The 19,453-nt window shown below is 40.5% G+C and overlaps 1 protein-coding gene across 1 annotated transcript in view; it reads left to right on the top strand.

Moving 5' to 3' along the window:
- EIF4E3 (eukaryotic translation initiation factor 4E family member 3) overlaps positions 1-8,877 on the top strand; it is a 38,370-nt gene extending 29,493 nt beyond the window's left edge. The window contains 2 exon segments of the mRNA XM_027584540.2: positions 2,327-2,482; positions 6,865-8,877. Of these exon segments, the coding sequence (XP_027440341.2) occupies positions 2,327-2,482; positions 6,865-6,911 (203 nt within the window). The 3' untranslated portion in view covers positions 6,912-8,877.
- Positions 8,878-19,453: the final 10,576 nt, after the last annotated feature.

Here is a 19,453-nt window from a genome sequence, read left to right as displayed (position 1 = left end):
TTCCTGTGCGAATTATTCCTGTTTCCAGAACCCAGGAAAATAGTCTAAGTAATAATAAACAGGCAGGATTGAGTAAAGAAGGCCTGTTATTCCGTGGTTGACTTAGGAAACTGGTGCACCATTCACTGTCTGTTAAGCATTAGCTCTTACACTACCCCCACTCTACCACCTGAAGCAAGTTAGCGAGTCTCTCTGGGCCTCGCTTCCCCCATCTTTAAACAGTGGCTCCTCCTAGCTCTTATGCTGCCAGCACCCTAAAATAATTAGGGTTTTGCTGGTCGATTCTACTTATGAATATTACATGATTGCTGATGGATCTGCCTTTGCATAAGAGTTGCAGCCTTTGACCATGCCGCTTCTGAAAGTGCTATGCTAGTCGGAGCCGCCTAGTTACCAAAAGCCAAGCCAAACTGAAATGCTGATGGCTCAGCAGATCCAGCAGCCATCAGTTACAACCCTCTGGCCAAGAGTGTAGAAATGGGCCATCCCCAAAGACCGGAGAATGCCGCTGTTTCCCTGAAAGGCCGATCTAGTGCCTTCATGGCCGTTCTTGAAAAGGGTAATGAGAATGGCACGCGTGGGGCTTCCCTCTTCACTCGCAGATTTTCCGTTCACATAGCACTTCTGGTAGTGAGCTCGAGCAAGTGTCCGTTGAAGGCGTAAATTCAAAAATAAGAAACCTGAACTAAAACAAAATTGTTGACACAACCATGTTTCTCTTGGCTAAGAGATGGCCGGGATCAGGTCCTATTTATTTTTTTAGAAATTTTGATTTAAATGTGACATATGTACCGACAAGTACACAAATTATAATGTGTACAGCTTGATAAATAGTCACAAAGTCAACACGTCCCCATAACTGCATCCAGATCAGGGAGCAAGCAGAACATTACTCACCTCCCAGAATCCCTCCTTGCCCTCCCTTCCTCCAAAGGTGGTCACCAATCTGGCTTCTGATACCATAAGCTGATTTTGCCTGTTTTCAAACACTGATATAAATGGCATCATTTAGTGTCAAGTCATACACATTTAGAAGGAAAGAAGGGAGGGAAGGAGGGAGGGAATGAAGGAGGAGAGGGAAGGAAGGAGGAAACAAAGGAATTATTTTACTAAAGATGAATTCCTTTAGTAAATTAGACATGCCCTCTTTTCAATTGTATCAGAATACTAGAATGTTTTAACCCCCAGAAGACAATTGGAAAAATTGATGGTATAAATATTTAGATGCACAGATTTAGAGCAAATTAGCCAAATTAGACAAAGCATATTAACTAAAGCAAAATTTCCTAACTTTGATAATGCTCATCTTTCACATTTTACTTATAGATGCTGCGCATGTAAGTACAGAGAGCCAACCCTGTTTCATTGGTATGGCATGAGCACATAAACGGGGAGTCAAAACCCTTTATTCCTGTCATTTTGCCACAAATTAACAGACACAAAGTGGGTGCAAGGAAGCATATGATGGTACAGAGCCTTCCTTATCTAGCCACCATTCTCAGATATCTACAGAGTGGCCCCCAACCCAGAATTTAGTTAAAAATAAAGGAAAGACCTACATTAAATCAGTATTGATGAATGCTTTAATGTACATTCACAGAAGTACTAGAATAGCAGAGTCACACTCAGAAGATATTTACTCTCCCTTTATATACAGTGCTGACAGATGGTCATTGGTCCTCTAGCCCAAAGTTCAAAAATGCCAAAACCTGAAGGGGAATGGCCAGAGAGAAGCACTGGAGGGCAGAAAGAATGAAAAGGGAAGGAGCAGACAAGCAAACCACACAAAAATGGAATGAGCAGCTTGGAACACACAGTCTGGGTCCAGTTAGTATTGGGGCAAATAGCACTAACCACCCCACGATCTCTGAACATTTGGCAGGAAGTCAGGAGAAATACTTGCTGTTCTTAACAAAGACAGTCAAGCATCGAGGAAAAGTTCATTTGAGTTCACTTGGCTTTCAGAGGACAGCATTATGCAACCCATTTTAGAAAAAGTCTCATCAAAACAGACTAAGAAATAAGTCAAAAAGCTTTGGTAACATGTTAAAAAAGGATAAATTATTTATCTGGAAAATTCGTTTGCCTGGAACATGATGTTTATCTAAGTCCCTGGATAAATGTGATGTACCTGTTGCAGCTTTTGTCCACTAACTTGCTCTTTGTCCAGCGGTTCCCCTCAGAAACAGTGTTTATTATGTGTTCTCTTGTGCCACCTTCTTATTATCTTATCCATAACTTACAGCTAAGATGATAGGGCTTAAAAAAACAATACAGACAGACTTGGAATTATCACTTATTTCTTTCTTCCCCGCCTTCCCCTCAGATGATGAAGTAATAGGAGTCAGTGTCAGCGTTCGGGACCGGGAAGATGTCGTCCAAGTCTGGAATGTAAACGCCTCTTTAGTGGGTGAAGCGACCGTGTTAGAAAAGATCTATGAACTTCTGCCCCACATATCTTTTAAAGCAGTATTTTATAAACGTAAGTGCTTTATTTTCAGTTATTACTTTCTAGCTTATTCTATCATTACTTTTAAAGACAGAGACTATGTTGCAAATGAGGTGAAGGCAGAATCACTCAAAATTCTATAATCCAGAAAATAATGCAATAAAATATACATAAGTGTTAAAAAAAAAAAAGTTCAGTCTCAAGAAATTAAAATGCGTTTTTATTGTCACCTAAACACATGGATCAGAAAAGGTGATACGTATTGTATTTGTTATTTCAGAAATTTAAACCTGATCTTAAATTTGTCATTCTCAGAAAAAAATTACCTTCTATTTGAAGCAACAATAACAAAAATGTTATTATATGAGCTGGCAGGTAGATATTCAATCATCCCTTCATAAACAGGAATTTATAATGTATAACATCTGTATTTGTGGAGAACCTCTTGTTCTGAGAGCAGGGGTGATTGAATGTTCTACTGAAATGCTAATATTTCTTCATTACAGAAGGCCATGACACAGAACGAAAGAGAATTCACGCACAGTGGTGAAATGTTAACAGTATGAATAGGTGTGTGGACCCATTGTTTCCATCATGATCCATGTTCATTGCTTTTGTGTGCTCTTTTGAAAAAGTCATCTTTTTCATAATGAAAACAGCTTAGTGCTATTAAACGAATGTTTGGTAGATCAAACTGCAGGTTACACTTTTAACAGTGAGTTCAAGAAAAGTATTGACAGTCCTACACATACATCTGATAAATTCCTGTTTTCCAAACCATTCCAAGAGTCAATAACCCAGTTTTTTTTTTTTAACTGTGTGGCATTTCATTGACTCTAAGATGCCTTTGATGATAAGTATTATTTTACAATTACTGAGAAAGAAAAATAAAAGGCTCCCAATTAAACTATATTGTATTATTGAATCCAGGGGTCTTCCGATGTGGGCTGGGGAGTGCATCTTAGTCTTGTTGAAATACACTCCATTATTGTTTCACTTTTCCCAACCCCTTGCCAAAAAGGAGAAAAAAAAAAAATCAAATGTTCTTATGGGATTGTCTTGGTATGATAGAGGTTATTAAAACAAAGGCCTCCCTTGAAGGAATCATAAAATCACAGGCCAAATGATTTAGATTTTAAGCAACAAGACTGATACGTTGCTGCAGATATTCAGCAAGTGCTTAGCTTCTGAATTTTAAATGAAAGTTTAAATAAAAGAGGCAGAAAGATGGTCCTGCAGAAGTTGATTCTTGGCTATGCAGTGTGGAAATGGCACATTTGTAGATGCAATTTTTAGTCCTTGGGGAACATTAATTGTATTTTCAACCCACATATTAATTGAAAGGTCACCAAGGATCTTTTCTTGTTTTTCTACTTCACAAGACTAACTCTCTGGAGGGAAGTGTATTTCAGGGCCATTTATGAATGGGGCTACAGCATTCTTTACCACCTTTGAACCAGCCCCACATTTGACTCAAAAGAGGAGAGAAGCAATTTGGAATCATCAAGTCAGGCACTCTGAATTTTTGTTCCCCTTCAACTGTGTGACCTCGAGCAGGTCACACCTTCTCGTCCTTTTACTTGCTCATCAAATTATTGAGGAGGTTGGTCTTAAATGATCTCCAAGGTTCCTTCTACTTCAAAATTCTCTGATTAAATTTCCAAGTAACACTGTTAGCAGCAGGTCCAAGATGATAGGAGTATTTCACTAGAAAATTAAGCCTCACAGTGGTTAGCCTAGTTGTTAGGGCTGTGGGTAATACTCAGGTAAGACTGAACAAGGATGAGTCACTGCTTAGTTGTTGTGATGGCTTGGGAGGAGGGGGAAGGGAAGCCAAATAAGCGGGAGAAGTGGCAACCTGGCCAGTTGAATCAAGCTGAATAGATGACCTAAAGATAGATGCCATTGTGAAGTTTGTGAGTAACGCAGAACTGGCTAGGGTCTCCATAGAAATCCATATTTTAATGGCATAAATTAACATTTAAAGACTCAAAGATTATTCAGATAAAAATTTGAATTGGAAAAAACAAGCAATTCTCTTTATTTTATATAAAGCAGGCAGTCCTTTACTCAGTAGGATTATTATACACCACGTGCTGCAGAATTGATTTGGAAAAATGAGGTTTGGGCAGAAATATTCATCACAGCGTGATGAAGAAGTCGTAGGGTGAGCTAAGTTAGGAATGGCCAACTCCATGCTTTTATTCTGTCTTGTTAATAGGATCCTGGTGTAAGTATTCACAAGTATACAGAAACCAGGTGACATGGCAGATTTTCGATGTAGAAAGAGCCCAAGCGTATTCGGTCAAGGCCTCCAGCAGGGGAGATGAGGAGTGGGCTGTTGTTAAGTTATACAGGATTTGGATATAGATTAATTATTTGATGGAGACACTCACAGTGTACAGAGACCCTTCCCTCCACCCCAGTGCTACCCTTCCCCCCACACCCATTCTGTTACGTTCTTCAGAGCAGCTGAATGGCATCTTTTCTGATGTGAGAATTATTTAGAGCGGAGGTTGGCGCACTATGAACCTTTTGCCAAATCTGCCCCCTCCTTGCCTTCTTTGGTAGGGGCTGCAGCTAAGAATGGTTTTCACATCTTTAAATGGTTGGAAAAAATCAAGGGAAGAACGACATTTTGTAGCACATGAAAATTGTATGAAATTCAAATTTCCGTGTCCATATATAGATAAAGTGTATTGGCACCTAGCGGTGCCCGTTTGTGCACATACTGTGAATGGCTGCTTTAGTTCTAACGGTGGCACAGTTCATCGTTGGGACAGAGACCATGTGGCCTGCAAAGCGTAAAATATTTATTCTCTGCCCCTTTCCGGAGCAAGTTCTCTTGACTCCTGGTTTCGAGAATTCTATCTTCTCTTTCCACCAAGGCTCACCCAAGGCTGAAAAAGAACTTCTGTCTCACAGAACTCCCCCAGTTCTGAATGTTCTATTCTGCTAGCTTCATAGCCCATCACAGTGACAGGACTTCAGTATCTCAGCCATGACCACCACAGACTGTCCCTCGCACTCAGAGTCATAAAAATCTCCGGACAGCCCATATCTCTCGATTTATCACTTGGAGCCCGGCGTCGCTAAGAGGTCTGGGCTTCCTCCACTTGACCCCGCAGCACTGTATATTTTACTGCAGAACAGACCATATTTGCTTCGGTACCAGCCCTAAAAATCTGTTCTAAAGAGAAAAAAAAAAGTGAAATATTTGTAAAGTTGTACGTGCGAGAAGCACTCAGTTAAATCATTTGGGATTGTAGGCTCTCCTTAGGAATTTGGCCAACCCACGGTAACCCTGCGAGCTGTAGGTATGCTTCTGCCAGGGTTTTATCCAAGTGAAGAACAGGTTGGGGCGAACATCCAGGATGATCCTGAAGAGAAAATAGTCCCTTTGCCCACCGCTTCACCCCTTCAGACACTAGTCTGAAGAATTTAGTCTATATTAAAAACAGAGAAATGGAAGGGGCTTGACAGGTGAAATGGGCCAGCCCATCCATGCCTTCCCAGGATGTCCATTCACTGCCCATAGCGGGAGGATGTAGGGAGACAAAGCACAGAGAATTCTGAGTTGCCTTCAGCTTTATCAGACCCAAGCTGCAGTGACTTTTCCCCTCGAGAGAAGAGGATCTGCCCTTGCTTCATGGTGATGGTTAGTCAGATTCCAGGAAGTGGACTTTCACACTTGGCCTTTTTTGCCTTGGAGAAAATGGTATATCTATTATGAATGTCTCGTTTCCCACTTCTACTTTATAACATTTTAAGTCTTTGAAAAATATTTTTGATAGCGCAGCTTTTTATTCTAGGGTCCCTAACTGTAATTAGTGATTTTGCAAGCCAGACAATAGGACTGGAAAAAAAATTAAAAACATGATTGGAAAAAAATAAAAGACCCATCCGTTTTATGAAATTTCATTTCCCACAGAGGGTGCTCAGAGGTTGGGGGGATGTGATAGGATTGCTTACCCCCTTGTGTTGTTCTTTGCTTTGCTTTGATTTTGTTTTGTTTTATTTCTAAAGATAGGTCCGTGCATGGCCCTGGTGTGGGTGACATTGGGTTCCCCCACCCCATGCATCCCATGGGGCACATTCCCCCCACCCCCCCCACCCCCGTAGCATTGGAGGCCCCACATATTCTCTTCATCAGCTTGCGGGGATTACTCACCCTCTCGGCACAGCAAGCAGAAACAGGCAGCATGCCCATTGCTTGTTTATTCCTTGTTTTAATTTTCATGATTACGTTTCTCAGGAAATGCACGCCTTAGCTAACAGTTACTGGCACAAAAAGGTATTTGCATTCTTGCCAGCCTTTGGGGAAACTGAATGAGATGCCTTAGAGAAGGGTTGCCCCATCCTTTGCTTAAAGTTTTCTTTCCTTTTTTTCTTTTTTGTTTTTTTCTGTCCTTTAGCCCATGAAGAGCATCATGCTTTTGAAGGTGGACGTGGAAAACACTAATTGCACACTCTGTAAAGAATTCTTTGTCCTTTGCTGATTGGTTTTGGAAACGGTCTTAACAGGAGGGAGAGTGAAGAGAAGACTTGCCGAAGCCCGATGCTGGTCCATTTAGAGTGGGTTTCTGTCCTTGCAGATGGGGCAATTAGGGCTCGAAGTGGCAGGTGGGGTGGGGGGGACTGTGTGGGTTTCTACCGTCACATTACTTGCTTTTTTTTTTTTTTTTGCCTTCTAAATTCTCTGTTCTTTTCACTCTGGGTTGGGTTTTTTTTTTTTTTTTTTTTGTCCTTTTAAATTTCCTTATTCAGTCTAATTATTGTTTTCTACACTCCCCTTTCATTGAGGCACAAGAAATCGGTTTCCCTTTAAGTAGCTCTGCTGTACCTAGTTAATGAGAATATGCCTAATCGTGACAATACTGCTTTTGAAAACCACACTGTACTTGGAGGAATACTAGCTTGGTGAAACCTGTCTTGATTATTTGTTGTGACACATTCCTTCACACTGTGCACTGGGCATTGTTTTTTTCTGTCCCAGGGAAAAGAAAAACCATACTTAATCTGATTTTGCACTGACAGGACACACATCTCTTATTTTTCCTTTTTAAACTTTTTTTTTTTTTTTGCAATAAAAGGAAAATAATAGTTGGGTTGCCGAACATGAAAACTATAATCACAGTTGAGTGTTTCAGGATATAAATCAACTCTAGGCCTTCACACCCTCTGTGGAAGTATTTCTAACCAGAATTTCAATTTGGCCTTCTCAAAGGATGGGCATAGAGTGGTAGCAATGGATTTCTCCTGGTAGGAGACCTTGTATTTCTGATTTGAAGAGGTGGTGATATTTTAATTGTTTGCATTAAAGCTGCTTCTGAATTTTGGGTGTGTGTGCCCACTTAGGGCTTTCCAAATCCATTCGAACACACTTTGTTAGATTATCCCTTTTTCCTGCTCACATTGTATGTCATTTCCAGTAATTGATAGTCCTCCTCCCTGGGCAGCTCTCCCCTGCCTTTTTCGTTTAGGAGCAGCAAAGTAAATCTCATTTCCAGGATGAATGTGAACATTGGCAAAGTGGAATGTTGAGTGCATTCTCTTGATATTAATTTTTGGAATTGTTGATATATATTGTATTATGTTACCAAAGAAATACCAGTTTTAGTAGAAGGAAATGCCCACCCTCTGGAACACTGAGACTCTTTCAAAAATGTGCCAATTTCCCTCTCTCAACTCTGCCAAGCCTCCCTACTGCTTTTACCTGAAAAAGGCAGGGCCTTTTGAAGACACTTCCTCCTGCTAGCTTTTTCTGAGTCCAGGGAGCTAGTGCACGCTTACACATTTCACAAAAGGGGCCCAGTGCTCAGAACTTCGCTGTACCCAGGATTTTTAATCCCTCTTGCAGTATTGACCAGCAGAGAGAGGTAGGGCTACTTGAAGCCTCCAGCCTGTGTTTGTAAATAAAATTCTCCATTCAAACATTTTAAAGGACCTTCAACGATACCTATTTATAAAAGTTGTGCCCTTCACTTGCATTACTAACCACATCAACCATAACCTCAATGATCGTAGTTTTAAAAAACTCTTTTGTTTCTAAACTGAATTTCTTCAATGATTTCGGAATGAGGTATAAGGATATCAGACCCCTTTTTCAAAAGCCTGGAACTTGCTTCTCTAAACATTGTACTAACATCCAACTTATTTTTAAGTTATTCATCAAGAATTTTTTAAAAAATTATTCTGACCATGAAGTTAAATTCTTTTTTATAATATATTTTTCTGATAGATTAGGGAAAAAAAGGAGGATTTGCCTATCTTCATTTTAATTGTCATATATATTTCCACAATTAAATGGATTTGAAGTATTTTTATTTTTTTTTTGAACTTTATTTAAAGCATTGTGATGACATGTTCAGCTTCTGCATGTATGTAGCCTTTGAAGAAAAAAAATAAATAGGAATGCTAGGCTCACATTAGTGTTCTCGAGTTTCTGTTGTTGATGATCGTGGCACATGGCTTAACGCACAAAGTAGATTTTTGTCCCAGAGAACTTCTGCACCTTTTCTGACCCGGCAGAAAATACCAACTGTGAGAAGGATTTAATTTGCCAAATGTTAAGAACCTATTATCTAAATTACTTTAAGAGTGGATTTTGTCAGATTTTGCTTTGGAAATTGTTTTAATTGAATATTTAGTTCCTAATAGACTTTGTATGAACTAATCTGATTTAATCAGTCTAAAAACCTCTCATTACCTTCTTGGATTAAAGAAGCTAATACTCTTTTGAGATACAAGGAAATATCTTGTGGGGCATGTGACTTTTGTTTAGGGCAGTGTACCCATGCTTGGGGGCGTAGGGTGGGGGTGGTTGGTGGCAACTTGCAGGAAGATCCTGATTTTTCAGTCCGGACCTTGCAGGTGCAGCCTGTCCTCTCTACAGAGAGCCGTATGGAAGTCACAGCGCTGACTTGCTCGCTTTTGTCCTTCCTTAGGTCTGGATGCAGAGCAAGGGTCTCTGATGGAAACCAGTATGTATTTTCTCCTCCCATTGCCCCATACTATGTTGTTAGATCACAATGGCTTGCTTACACTGGGGAAGTTACACCCGTTTCATAAGGACAGATAATACCCACTGAAAGTAACTTGTCTCTGTATTCACTTTTCTTCTGTATGCACATCCCGGAAGTCTTGACTTACTCCACTTAAAGATTTCCCGCCCGACTTTTCCACATTTCTGAAACGAGGGGATAGTTTACAGTGAACACGTACATTTGATATAATGTGGCTATTAAATTTATGGTAAAATCGACAGCAAGAAAACGCAAAAGGGAAAACACAACTCTGATAAAACTTTAAATAGTTTAACTCGACTCCTTCTCAACACTTGACTTCAGCTTATGCCTATACATACACACAGTTCCAAGACCTTACAGATGAACGAAACTTTGGGTATCATTGAGTAATAGACACACCTGCCGGGTACTAGCAGAGCCTTGACCAAACCTGTCCCTCGTGAAAGGACATGGGGTAGCAAGCGACAGAGCTGGGCATTAGAGACAGCAGGCTACATACCCAGTCCAGGTTCCTCGAACTGAGAACAATCAAAAGTCTGTCAACCTAACCCCCAAACAGCTCACCCCACTTGAGCACTACATACCTGATCCTGTCTGGCCACTGATATGCCCGTACATGATCAGGTATCCTCTCATTTTCTCCCTCTGACTTTCAGCAACTAAAGCGATGCTCCAGTTTGGTGTTTGAAAATAACCTTATTGGGACAGGAGGTGGGCCTTTGCTGTGAGAAGCCCAGCTCCTAGAAGGTCCCATCTTTTGTACTTAAACAAAAGTGACAACATTTGGAGCGATCACATGGTGGCGCTGCCTTCCAGCCAACCAGTCTGACTCAGCGGCATCATTTATCCAGCTATGTTTGTGTACTTATGTTAAGATTCGAGTGCATTTTGCTCTTCTGGTTTTATAAAAATGTGGTTAGATACCACCAAAGAAGTTTAGCTCTCCTATACCTAATAAAAACGGGTGAAAGATAGAACTTTCTGGATGTGCTTTAAAAATCTCAAATCTTAGGCTCTCCGTGAGCCTCGAAGCAGTTATGAAGAGAAAGAACGAAATAAACTAACATATAGGAAATACCAGAAATATTTCATCCAATATTGTGCCCGAAGGGAGAAGTAAAATTATGGTTTGTTTTTGGGTTTTTAAGGGCTTTCTAAATATGGAACTCCCTTTTAAAATTGTAAGTCTGCTCTTCACCTTTCCTAGGCTGCATGTTTTCTGTGTGATTTCCCTAACAACTGAGAGTAGAGGACTGCCTGTAGGTAGTTTATTTCTTAAAAGGATATATGCAGACCAATTAAAGATTATGTAAGAGTTTGGCAACTCGGGATTGTAAGAGCCTGGGTAATGGCCTCGACAACTGAGAGGGGTCAGAAGGTGGAGAGGGAAAAGGTGGGAATGGGGCCGCGGTGAAGAGCCCTTTGAACCCACGCTTCTGTGTAGCAATTAGAGTGGGTTCTCCCACTCATCCTGTCCCAAGGAAGAAAGCTCAAATAGGTTCTTTACATGCCTGATTATGCTGTTCTGTTTCTGTTTTCTATTTTTACATATACATCCAAATCTGTGAGCACTTCTTACTTAGGCTAGCGCGTTCAGGCCAAAAAGTCACCATCTTGTGTTATAGAGATAGTCTCATCTTGCTGACACTACTCCATCTCTAAAAGAAAACTCACCGAGTCTTTGAATTTTAGAGTGGAAGGGACCTTCGAGATCATCTACCAGTGCTTCTCACCCCGTAGCATGCAGAAGAATCATCGTGGTGCTTACTCAGTATGATCATTTGTCAGCCCCGACCCTAGAGGTTCTGATTCACCAGGTCTGGGAGGCCTAGCTATCTGCCTTTTTTAGCAAGAGCCCCAGTGATTCTAATGTGGATGGCCCTCAGACCTCATTTTTAGAACCACTGTTCATACCAACCCCTGCCTATGACAAGTGAGGAGAGCCTCCCACCCCCCAAGCTCTCAGGTGACCTGATTGGAATTATAATACCAACAACCCTAGGAAGGCTGGAGAAAAGAAGATGATGCTCGTAAATAAGAACTTTATGGCTAGGACCACAGCGGTAATAAGTAGCCCATCTCTGAAAGTCCATGATATAAAACCTTTAATACAGAGGGGCGGCTTTTCTCTTTTCTAAATACCATTTCAGCGAGTTAAGAGAAAAGAAATTAATGTTCAGAGAAAGTAGTTACTCCATATGGGCAGTAACTACTTTTCTATAATATCTTATGGCATCTGGGGTTCAGCATCATTGAACAAGATTAAATGAACATTACAGAGCTATAAAATTGCATGTAAAATAACGCAAAACTGTTCAAATGACTATCAAAGTAGCCTGGGAATGAATTTCCACTAAAATTGTCACTCCTAGACGTAGCTTAGCAAAGCCATTACTAAAGTGGAGGGATTCTTTAATACAAAGAAGTATCAAAAAAATCAAGTAAGTATTCCCTAAAACCATGTGAATGATAATCAAAAGTCATCGTGAAGTCAATATTTTTTTGTCCATCATTGCTGCTAAAATTTAGAGTCCCATTGTATATGTGTGTGTTGAACGTACTAATTAGAATATCCAATGAAATAGCCTTTTGGATATTCTATGCTTTTGTGTCCTTCAGAAATCATGAGGTTGAAGAAATCTGTGTTAAATGTTTGGGTTGCTGCCTAAAAAAGCTATCGACTCATTTAATGAAATGTAAGATTTCTTTGTGAAAATCTCAACTCCTGATGTTGAAGTGGGAGAATTTTCCTGAAACTTTTATTTTGGAACAAGTGTTTGAGATTTATAAAACTGCCAACTTTGTATTTAGAGAAACAAGCATTAAGTAAATGTGAGCGTTTCTGAGTTTTCTGTAGAAAATCAATGGTACGTTTTGTCTTTTTACCTAAGAAAGTTTAAAGAGGTGAAATTTTTAATTTTAGCACTTTACCTTATATGATGAATGGGGACTTTGAACATTTTAATAAAACTTGTAGGGTTTCTGTTTTCAAATAGAGCTATTAATTTTGTGAGTATGCATTAAATCCGCCCCCCCCCCCCATTTCTCAGACATTAATCAGGTAACATGGCTCGCAACCACAGTGTGTGTGTGTGTGTTTTTTTTTAAGTTTTAACTACTCAGTTATCATTTAATAACAAGTTACCATCCCCTTGCGAGTATCCTCCCTGAGATTTTAGTTTCATTTAAATTACTACACAAAGAATTTCAGAGCTTAAACTGGTGAGCACACTTTAGCTTGGGACATCTAGCACCAGTTACCCCAAATTTAAAATCTTATCAGTTGCGTTCAAAATGATTCATTCTTTCAAACTGTCTTACCTGTGTGTAAGCCGAAGCAGGTTTATTTGCCTTATGTTTTGGATCTGCTTGTGCCCCCCCCCCCCCGCCATTGTATACCATCTGTGCCCTATGCGGTTGGGGCCCTTCCACATATGGCTACAAGCTGGTGTAATGCCCTTCCTTTTGATCTGGCTTCATCTAGTGATTTGCTCAGTATTTTTAAGGTCAGACTGAAAACTTTTCTGTTCTAGTTATTTTTGATTTTATATTGTGTGTTGTGTTTGATGTTCAGATACATGTGAAAGTTGCTTCTATGAGTCAGTAATTTTTATTCCAGCCTTTTGCAGCAATAAGGTAAGACTAGACTGTACTTTTCTTCCTTGAAAATGTAGTGATTTATGTGTTGAGGGCGACTGTTTAGGCTTTTCGTGTAAAAGTTCTTGCTGTTTTCTCATTTGGGACTAAGCTGCTATTATGAAATCTGTGCTCCTTTTTTCAAGTTATAACTTTGTGGGGTTTAAGGGTCCATTAGTTTGTAGAACTTGCTATTGCGAGTTTTTTTTTCTCATCTGTTGCCACTCATTTTCACTCTGTGTTGGGATTCTATAGAACAGAAGTGTCATTCTCCTCCCTCAAGTTTAAAATTTCACGCCATTTTGTAACCACATTGCTTCATCTTAACTAGGGTCCAAGTATATGTGTGGTGATGGTCATAACGCTGTTTATTCTAGCTCCTAGTGAACCTTTCTGTCCAGCTAGCGTAGTATGAAGCTCCCAGCATGGCGTGTGGGACACGTAGTAGGGCGTCCATGATGCCCTGACAGGAAGCAGCTGTTCCTTGCATACTCCCGTATTGAGCGCTCATCTTTGGCTCTTAGAAAACACATTTCACTTACTTTCAATCCTTTTCTCTACTTTTTGCTATAATGAGTGGTCTCATTATAGAGTAAGTCAATTACTCTTATTTCTCTCTTGTCCTCCAATTCGCCCTTAAGATTCAACTGTCCCCCATTTCTCCAAGTAAAGTGAACTTACTCTTCCTTTCTGGCTGTCCAATATATCCCTTTAAAAACAAAAAGAAACCAGCAAACTCTTATTTCTTCCATTTATCTGCAGACTTTCCTATCTCTCACTGCAGAAGCAAGCAGTTCAAGCTTATGTGTGTGATGCCCAGTCACCATGAACACAGCAGATTTTCATGAAATTTTTGAAGGGCAGGGAGTAACACCCTAAAGGTGTTAAGATTTGCCAGTATCTCCTTCTCGTATTCGGGTCTAATTACTGCCGCCATACATTCTGTGTGTGCTGGGTCATGTAGTGGTTAGCGATGCACTTTTTGGGGACATGTTCTTAGTTGTAGGCTCTGCCTTCCCACTGAAGAGACAGTTTTTCAGAGGCCAACCCCGGTGATTCTTTTGGTTGTAGTAACCGCTGTTACAGAACTTTTAACTGCTTTCCCTAATGAGTGTATTTTTAAAACCCTTTGGAGTCCTATGGGAAGATAGGTCTTTTGTTATAGGAAGAAAAGAAAACAGTAGTATTTACTGGGCTCAGCAAGTTAAAATGTGTACCATTGAAATATGTATCTATTTCCCATCATCTGGCTAAGCTGTGGTGCTGACTAGGTTATTTCTTGCCAGAGAAAATAATTTTAAATCATAAGCATATTTAACTAGCAAGCATAAATCATAAGCTCTTCTAATCATAAGCATGTTGAACTCTGGTACCATTTGTACAGATGGTATGGTTAAATGTGTGGGCTCCTCCCAGCCTCAAAGATGTGGACAAGCTCTTACTCCCCAATTTCCTCTTTCACTTGGGGAACTTAAATCACTTGTTGTTTGCACATACAGAATTCTAGAAAGCATGGACCTAGAGGAAGGTTTCAGGTCTTAGGAAAGTTTGGGGTTTTGTGACTCACCCTGACTGGAGACCGGTAGAAATGAAGGTAAATATTAACACAGCATTCCCTTTTTGAGGCAAAAATAATTGGTGTTTCAGGAAGATAGTCAAATTATGAAGGACAAGACTCTGATTTTCAGAATGTGTCTTTTTTTAAAAAAACAAACGTCATGGAATCATAAACAACATTTTAACAGAAGCCTGTTGGCTTTCAGAAAGTGTTCTCCAGGTGGTTGGTTCTACAGAAATACTTTTAGATACTGCAAACAAAGCTCCTATTGTAAAGTATATTTTTTAAAAGTATTTTTAAAAGTGTAGTAACACAATAACACATCCATACTGACATGCATTGCAAGGCAAATTGTTAACATTTTGGAAGCCAGTAGGCATAATTTACATACTCATTGATTTTGTTTTATGAAACACCACTTTTTAGAAACTTTTTATTGTAAAAATAAAACAAAGATAGAGAAAACCACCCAAAACAAATGTGTAACTTAGTGAATCGTTATATGGAGAACACTCCTAGAACAGCACCCAGGTCGAGAAACAGAACTTTGCCGGTCACTCCAGGAGCCCTCTTTGTTAGTTTCCTCGCTGTCCCAGGCCCTGCCTTTGCCCACTTGACTCCAGTAAGCTCTTCCTTGAATTTCTTTCTGGTTTTACCACTCAGGTGATAAACATCACCTTTATCTTTTTATATAGAAGCTCCTCTATTTAGGAAAGTTGGGTTCAGAAAAGTTATTTATAAGCTCTTTAAATGCTAAGTGCAGAATGACACTATAAGCCCTTGCTACCCCCATGAGTCAGGGAGCGGATAGGGTTTGGCACGCTTCTGCTGTGCTGTGTGACTCTGTTCCTAGCTGTGACTCAGTAGAAACTAATGGCATATGGAGCTCCATGCCATCGAAGCACAGACTCCCTAATTTACTTCTCCCCAAGACACTAGGGGGTACTGTCATGATTGTTGCCCCCATTTTCTGTATGTGGAAGTTAAGGCTCAGGGGTGAAATGACTTTCCCACGCTCACGCAGGTGGTCTGTCACGGAGCCAAGGGACATATAAGTTACTATGGCTCCAGCCTGTTCTCCTGATGCTAGGCTTGATGGAAGATTCCAATATACAAGGATTTTGAGGCTGCTTAGAAGAGTTTGTTGGTAAAGGAAAGGTCCTTTCTACAGCTTTAAGAAAACGATTGAAAACTCGCTGGCCTAGTTCAACCTTTCATTTCACAGATGAAGAAATGACCCAGAAAGCATAAAGAATTTGCTTAAGGTCACACAAGCAGTTGGTGGCAAAGTTGCAGCCAGCTCCCTGAATCTCCTGGCTGTTAAAATCAATGATCTTTCCTTCATTCCATACCTTATGTGGAAAAAAATACACATTTCCTAATCCGCTTCTTTGCATCAGTTCCACATGAGCAGATTTGTCTCGAAACCAGTGTACAACTAGGATACACCATCTACTTGCTTACTTTTTCAAGGTTTTAGCTGGGAATTAAAAAATTTATATTTGAAGTTTGCTTTTCTGTCTCACTTATTGAGTGCCCAATCTGTAGATTGCACATGCCTAACACTCTCCTCCAAAGAATGTACAAGAATAACACATTTGACTGGTGTGGATGGCAGGTGGAGAAGAATTACTGGTGTAGTGTAGGCCCTTCAACATATTCACGGCCAATTCTGGATTATCCCAGCACAGATGGATCATGCAAAATCCCTCTTCTACTTCTTACTGGTGACCTTTAACTATTTGTGTTTGCAAATGCTTCTACTGGAGATTGGAAATGAGAAGAGCAGAGAAGATGGGATTTGGTTTCTTGACCAGAGTGTCACGTGTCCTGGATAATGGTTTGGTGGTTTTCGTGGGAGACTGTGGGATTCTCTCTGTTGACCACTCTGGGATTTCCAAACCTTAGCCTTGGATGTCAACAATCGGAAGGGAGGCAGACTGGCACAACGCAAAGAGCTTAGCTTGGAATTTGTTTTATTGGGTTGAAATCCCATTAGCTTCTGCCTCAAGCAAGTTACTCATCCTCTCATAGCCCCAATTTCCTAATCTACAGAAGGGAAGAAGACAGAGCTTCTTCAAAGCCAATGACATATTTAAGCACCCAGCTCAGCACTTTGCTCACGTAGAGAGCTATTCAATGGTACTTCTATTATTTGACTATATGTCCACACGGTAAAGAGAATGAACTGATCCAGTGAAACTTTGGCACATTCCTCTTGACATATTGGTCCAGCTTAAGTTGTTTGAGATCCTGCAAGTTGGTGGCAACACTGGCCAAAACCCGCTAGTCTCATGACTGCTTGTTTACCAATCTTTCTACCTCCTCACGCCATAGTGGCACAAACAAATCTGCCTTCTTCACTGGAGCGCTGTGTACCTGACTTCTGGGTCATTTGCTGTGAACCAATTAAAAACCTGAATGAATCTTCCAGTTAATTATTTTCTAAGGACATTATTGCCATTGTTACTCAGGAATATACGAAGGAAGTCCAGCTAGTGAAAATGTTTTCCAGGCTGAACAAACTATCGTTGAAACCTAAATCCCACGTAATGCTCTGTGCATTGTAGGCACTCCAACTTACCCCTGGAGGAGGACCGTAGGAGGCTCCCAAGGGTTCCTCGTATTCCATGCATATTCTTTTAATGCTGGGTGCCGTAAGGAAAGTTGGTAGACATCAGTAGAGCTGATACAAGGATTACATGGGATATTGACTAATTCACTTAGAAAGTATTTATTGAACAACTATGATGTGCTGCTAGGCACTGGGGATACAAAAATAAACAAGAAAAGACATCATTCTTCATGGAGCTTATCGTTGAGCGGATTGGCAAATATTAAAACTTAGGAACTACTAGACCATAAGAAAGGCAGGAAGTGTATCTTAAACATGTTTGAGCTCCACATACCTACACATACTCCAAACTCAGTGCATGCTGGAATGAAGGAATGTTTGAGTGTTGTAAGCAGTTTTTTTTTTTAAGTTAAAGTATCCTGAGATTTCTAAAGCTGAGTGTTTTTACTAATCTCATTATTGTTTTAAACTGCTCTAATAATAGTTTTGACACTGAATTCAGTAACCACAAAGCCTGTTTATAATTTGTTGGTGCTTTTCAAACATCTTTAAAAGCCAAGCGAGCCCTGGACTTTCGCTTGGTAATTCACCATGTCTTTATATATATACTGAGGGGTAACCATCATAAAAAGGCCTGTGCGCCAACATGTTCAATATGGGGATTCTTACACTATGGAATGTCTAAAGATTGCTTACTCTGTAATTTTTAAAAGCCCTGTAATTCCTTATAAAGCATATATAGCATCTGAACAAGAAATATGACACTAAGTCTTGGATTAAATAATATCTTGGGGCCACTGCCTTATGCATTTTCAGCAGCTCAGGAACTCCACTAAGTGCAGGTTAACAAGACCAGAGCATCGTAAATGAGCATCTGTCCCATGACCCAGTTGGAGACCCCTACCGATTATTCATTCCAGAAGCACGTGCTGACACCGGGTTCAGCCCTCTCGAATCTCCCACTCCAAGTGGGCTTTTAAGATTGGCAGGAGGTCAGAGCCTTCCACCCCCATGCTTTGTGGCGTGGCTCAGTGTTTTCCGGGTCTTACTTGCTCTGTAGCCCAGATAACTCTATTTTCAATTAAAGTAAACAAAAGGAGACTTGGGATGGGGAGCAGTCCAATTCGGAACACTTGTGTGGAAAAGGGTTCTGTTGTTGTTTTTCCAGCATTTTAAGTGAGGATTTTAAATGAGAACAGGCACAGAAGAACTTGTTCGATTGGGCACAGTCACCGTTTATCCCGCTGACCTGGGTTTTTGCAGCCCTAGTTCAGCCTTCCACTTCAAAGGCCTGGCTCTGAGGGAATCACACATTTGCCTTGATGACAAATTAATCAAACTTGATTTCTTGGATGAGATGGATACAAAAGAGCTACAGCTCCCCAAGGCCTGAAAGTCACTACAGCCCTTCTGGCTCTGATTAGAGCCACAAAAGGATGTCTGAGAGCCATCTTCCTCCCTGCTCAGGCTGTGGGACAGAGCTGAAAGCTGCCGGCTTGTAAAGGAGAAAGGCCTTATTAAAACACATTTCAGCTGCGATCAAGTGCTCGGCGAGCCCTTCTGACAGAGGAAAATTACTTTTTAGTAGATGCTCACCTTCTCTCGAGCAAAGTTTCCACTTAGAAGAATGAGGAGAGGGAGTATATTAGCAATCTGAAATGTTTATAGAGCTTCCCTTTTATGTTTCTGTTGGGAAGGTGAAGTTAAAGAAAAAGAAAGAAAGAAAGAAAAAGAAAGAAAGAAAAAGAAAGAAAGAAAGGAAGAAAGGAAGAAAGAGAAAGAAAGAAAGAGAAAGAAAAAGAAAAAAAGAAATGGCTTGTGATACCTGGCAAGCGTTAGGGATAGGTGGCGTTTTGCTAAGGAAATTTACTTGTACCTGGTTAAAAAGCAAATTCCCCCGGCCGGGAGCTTTATGTACCTTTAAGGCAGGCCTAGGACAAGGCAAAGAATGGGATTCAAAATGCGACTGCTGTGGGTCGGCTCCGGCAACCCACTCATGCGAGAGAGCGAAATAAGCCTTCTGCTAAATCGGGGAGCGCAGGATTTCGATGCAAACCCTCTTAGCAGCTTTGTCATCCGCCTGTTCTGCGGAGCATCCAAGGACACTGCTCGCATCCCTCTTGTGATCGCTGTGCGTTCTATATTTAGAAGAATTTCTGTTGCACAAAATATGGTCCCCTGACTGTCCTGGGCGGGCTTTACGCCTT

This window comes from Zalophus californianus, chromosome 1 (genome assembly GCF_009762305.2).
Source record: "Zalophus californianus isolate mZalCal1 chromosome 1, mZalCal1.pri.v2, whole genome shotgun sequence".
Classification (NCBI taxonomy): domain Eukaryota; kingdom Metazoa; phylum Chordata; class Mammalia; order Carnivora; family Otariidae; genus Zalophus; species Zalophus californianus.
Note: the sequence above shows the minus strand (reverse complement) of the source record. Positions and strands in the feature narration are given on the sequence as shown.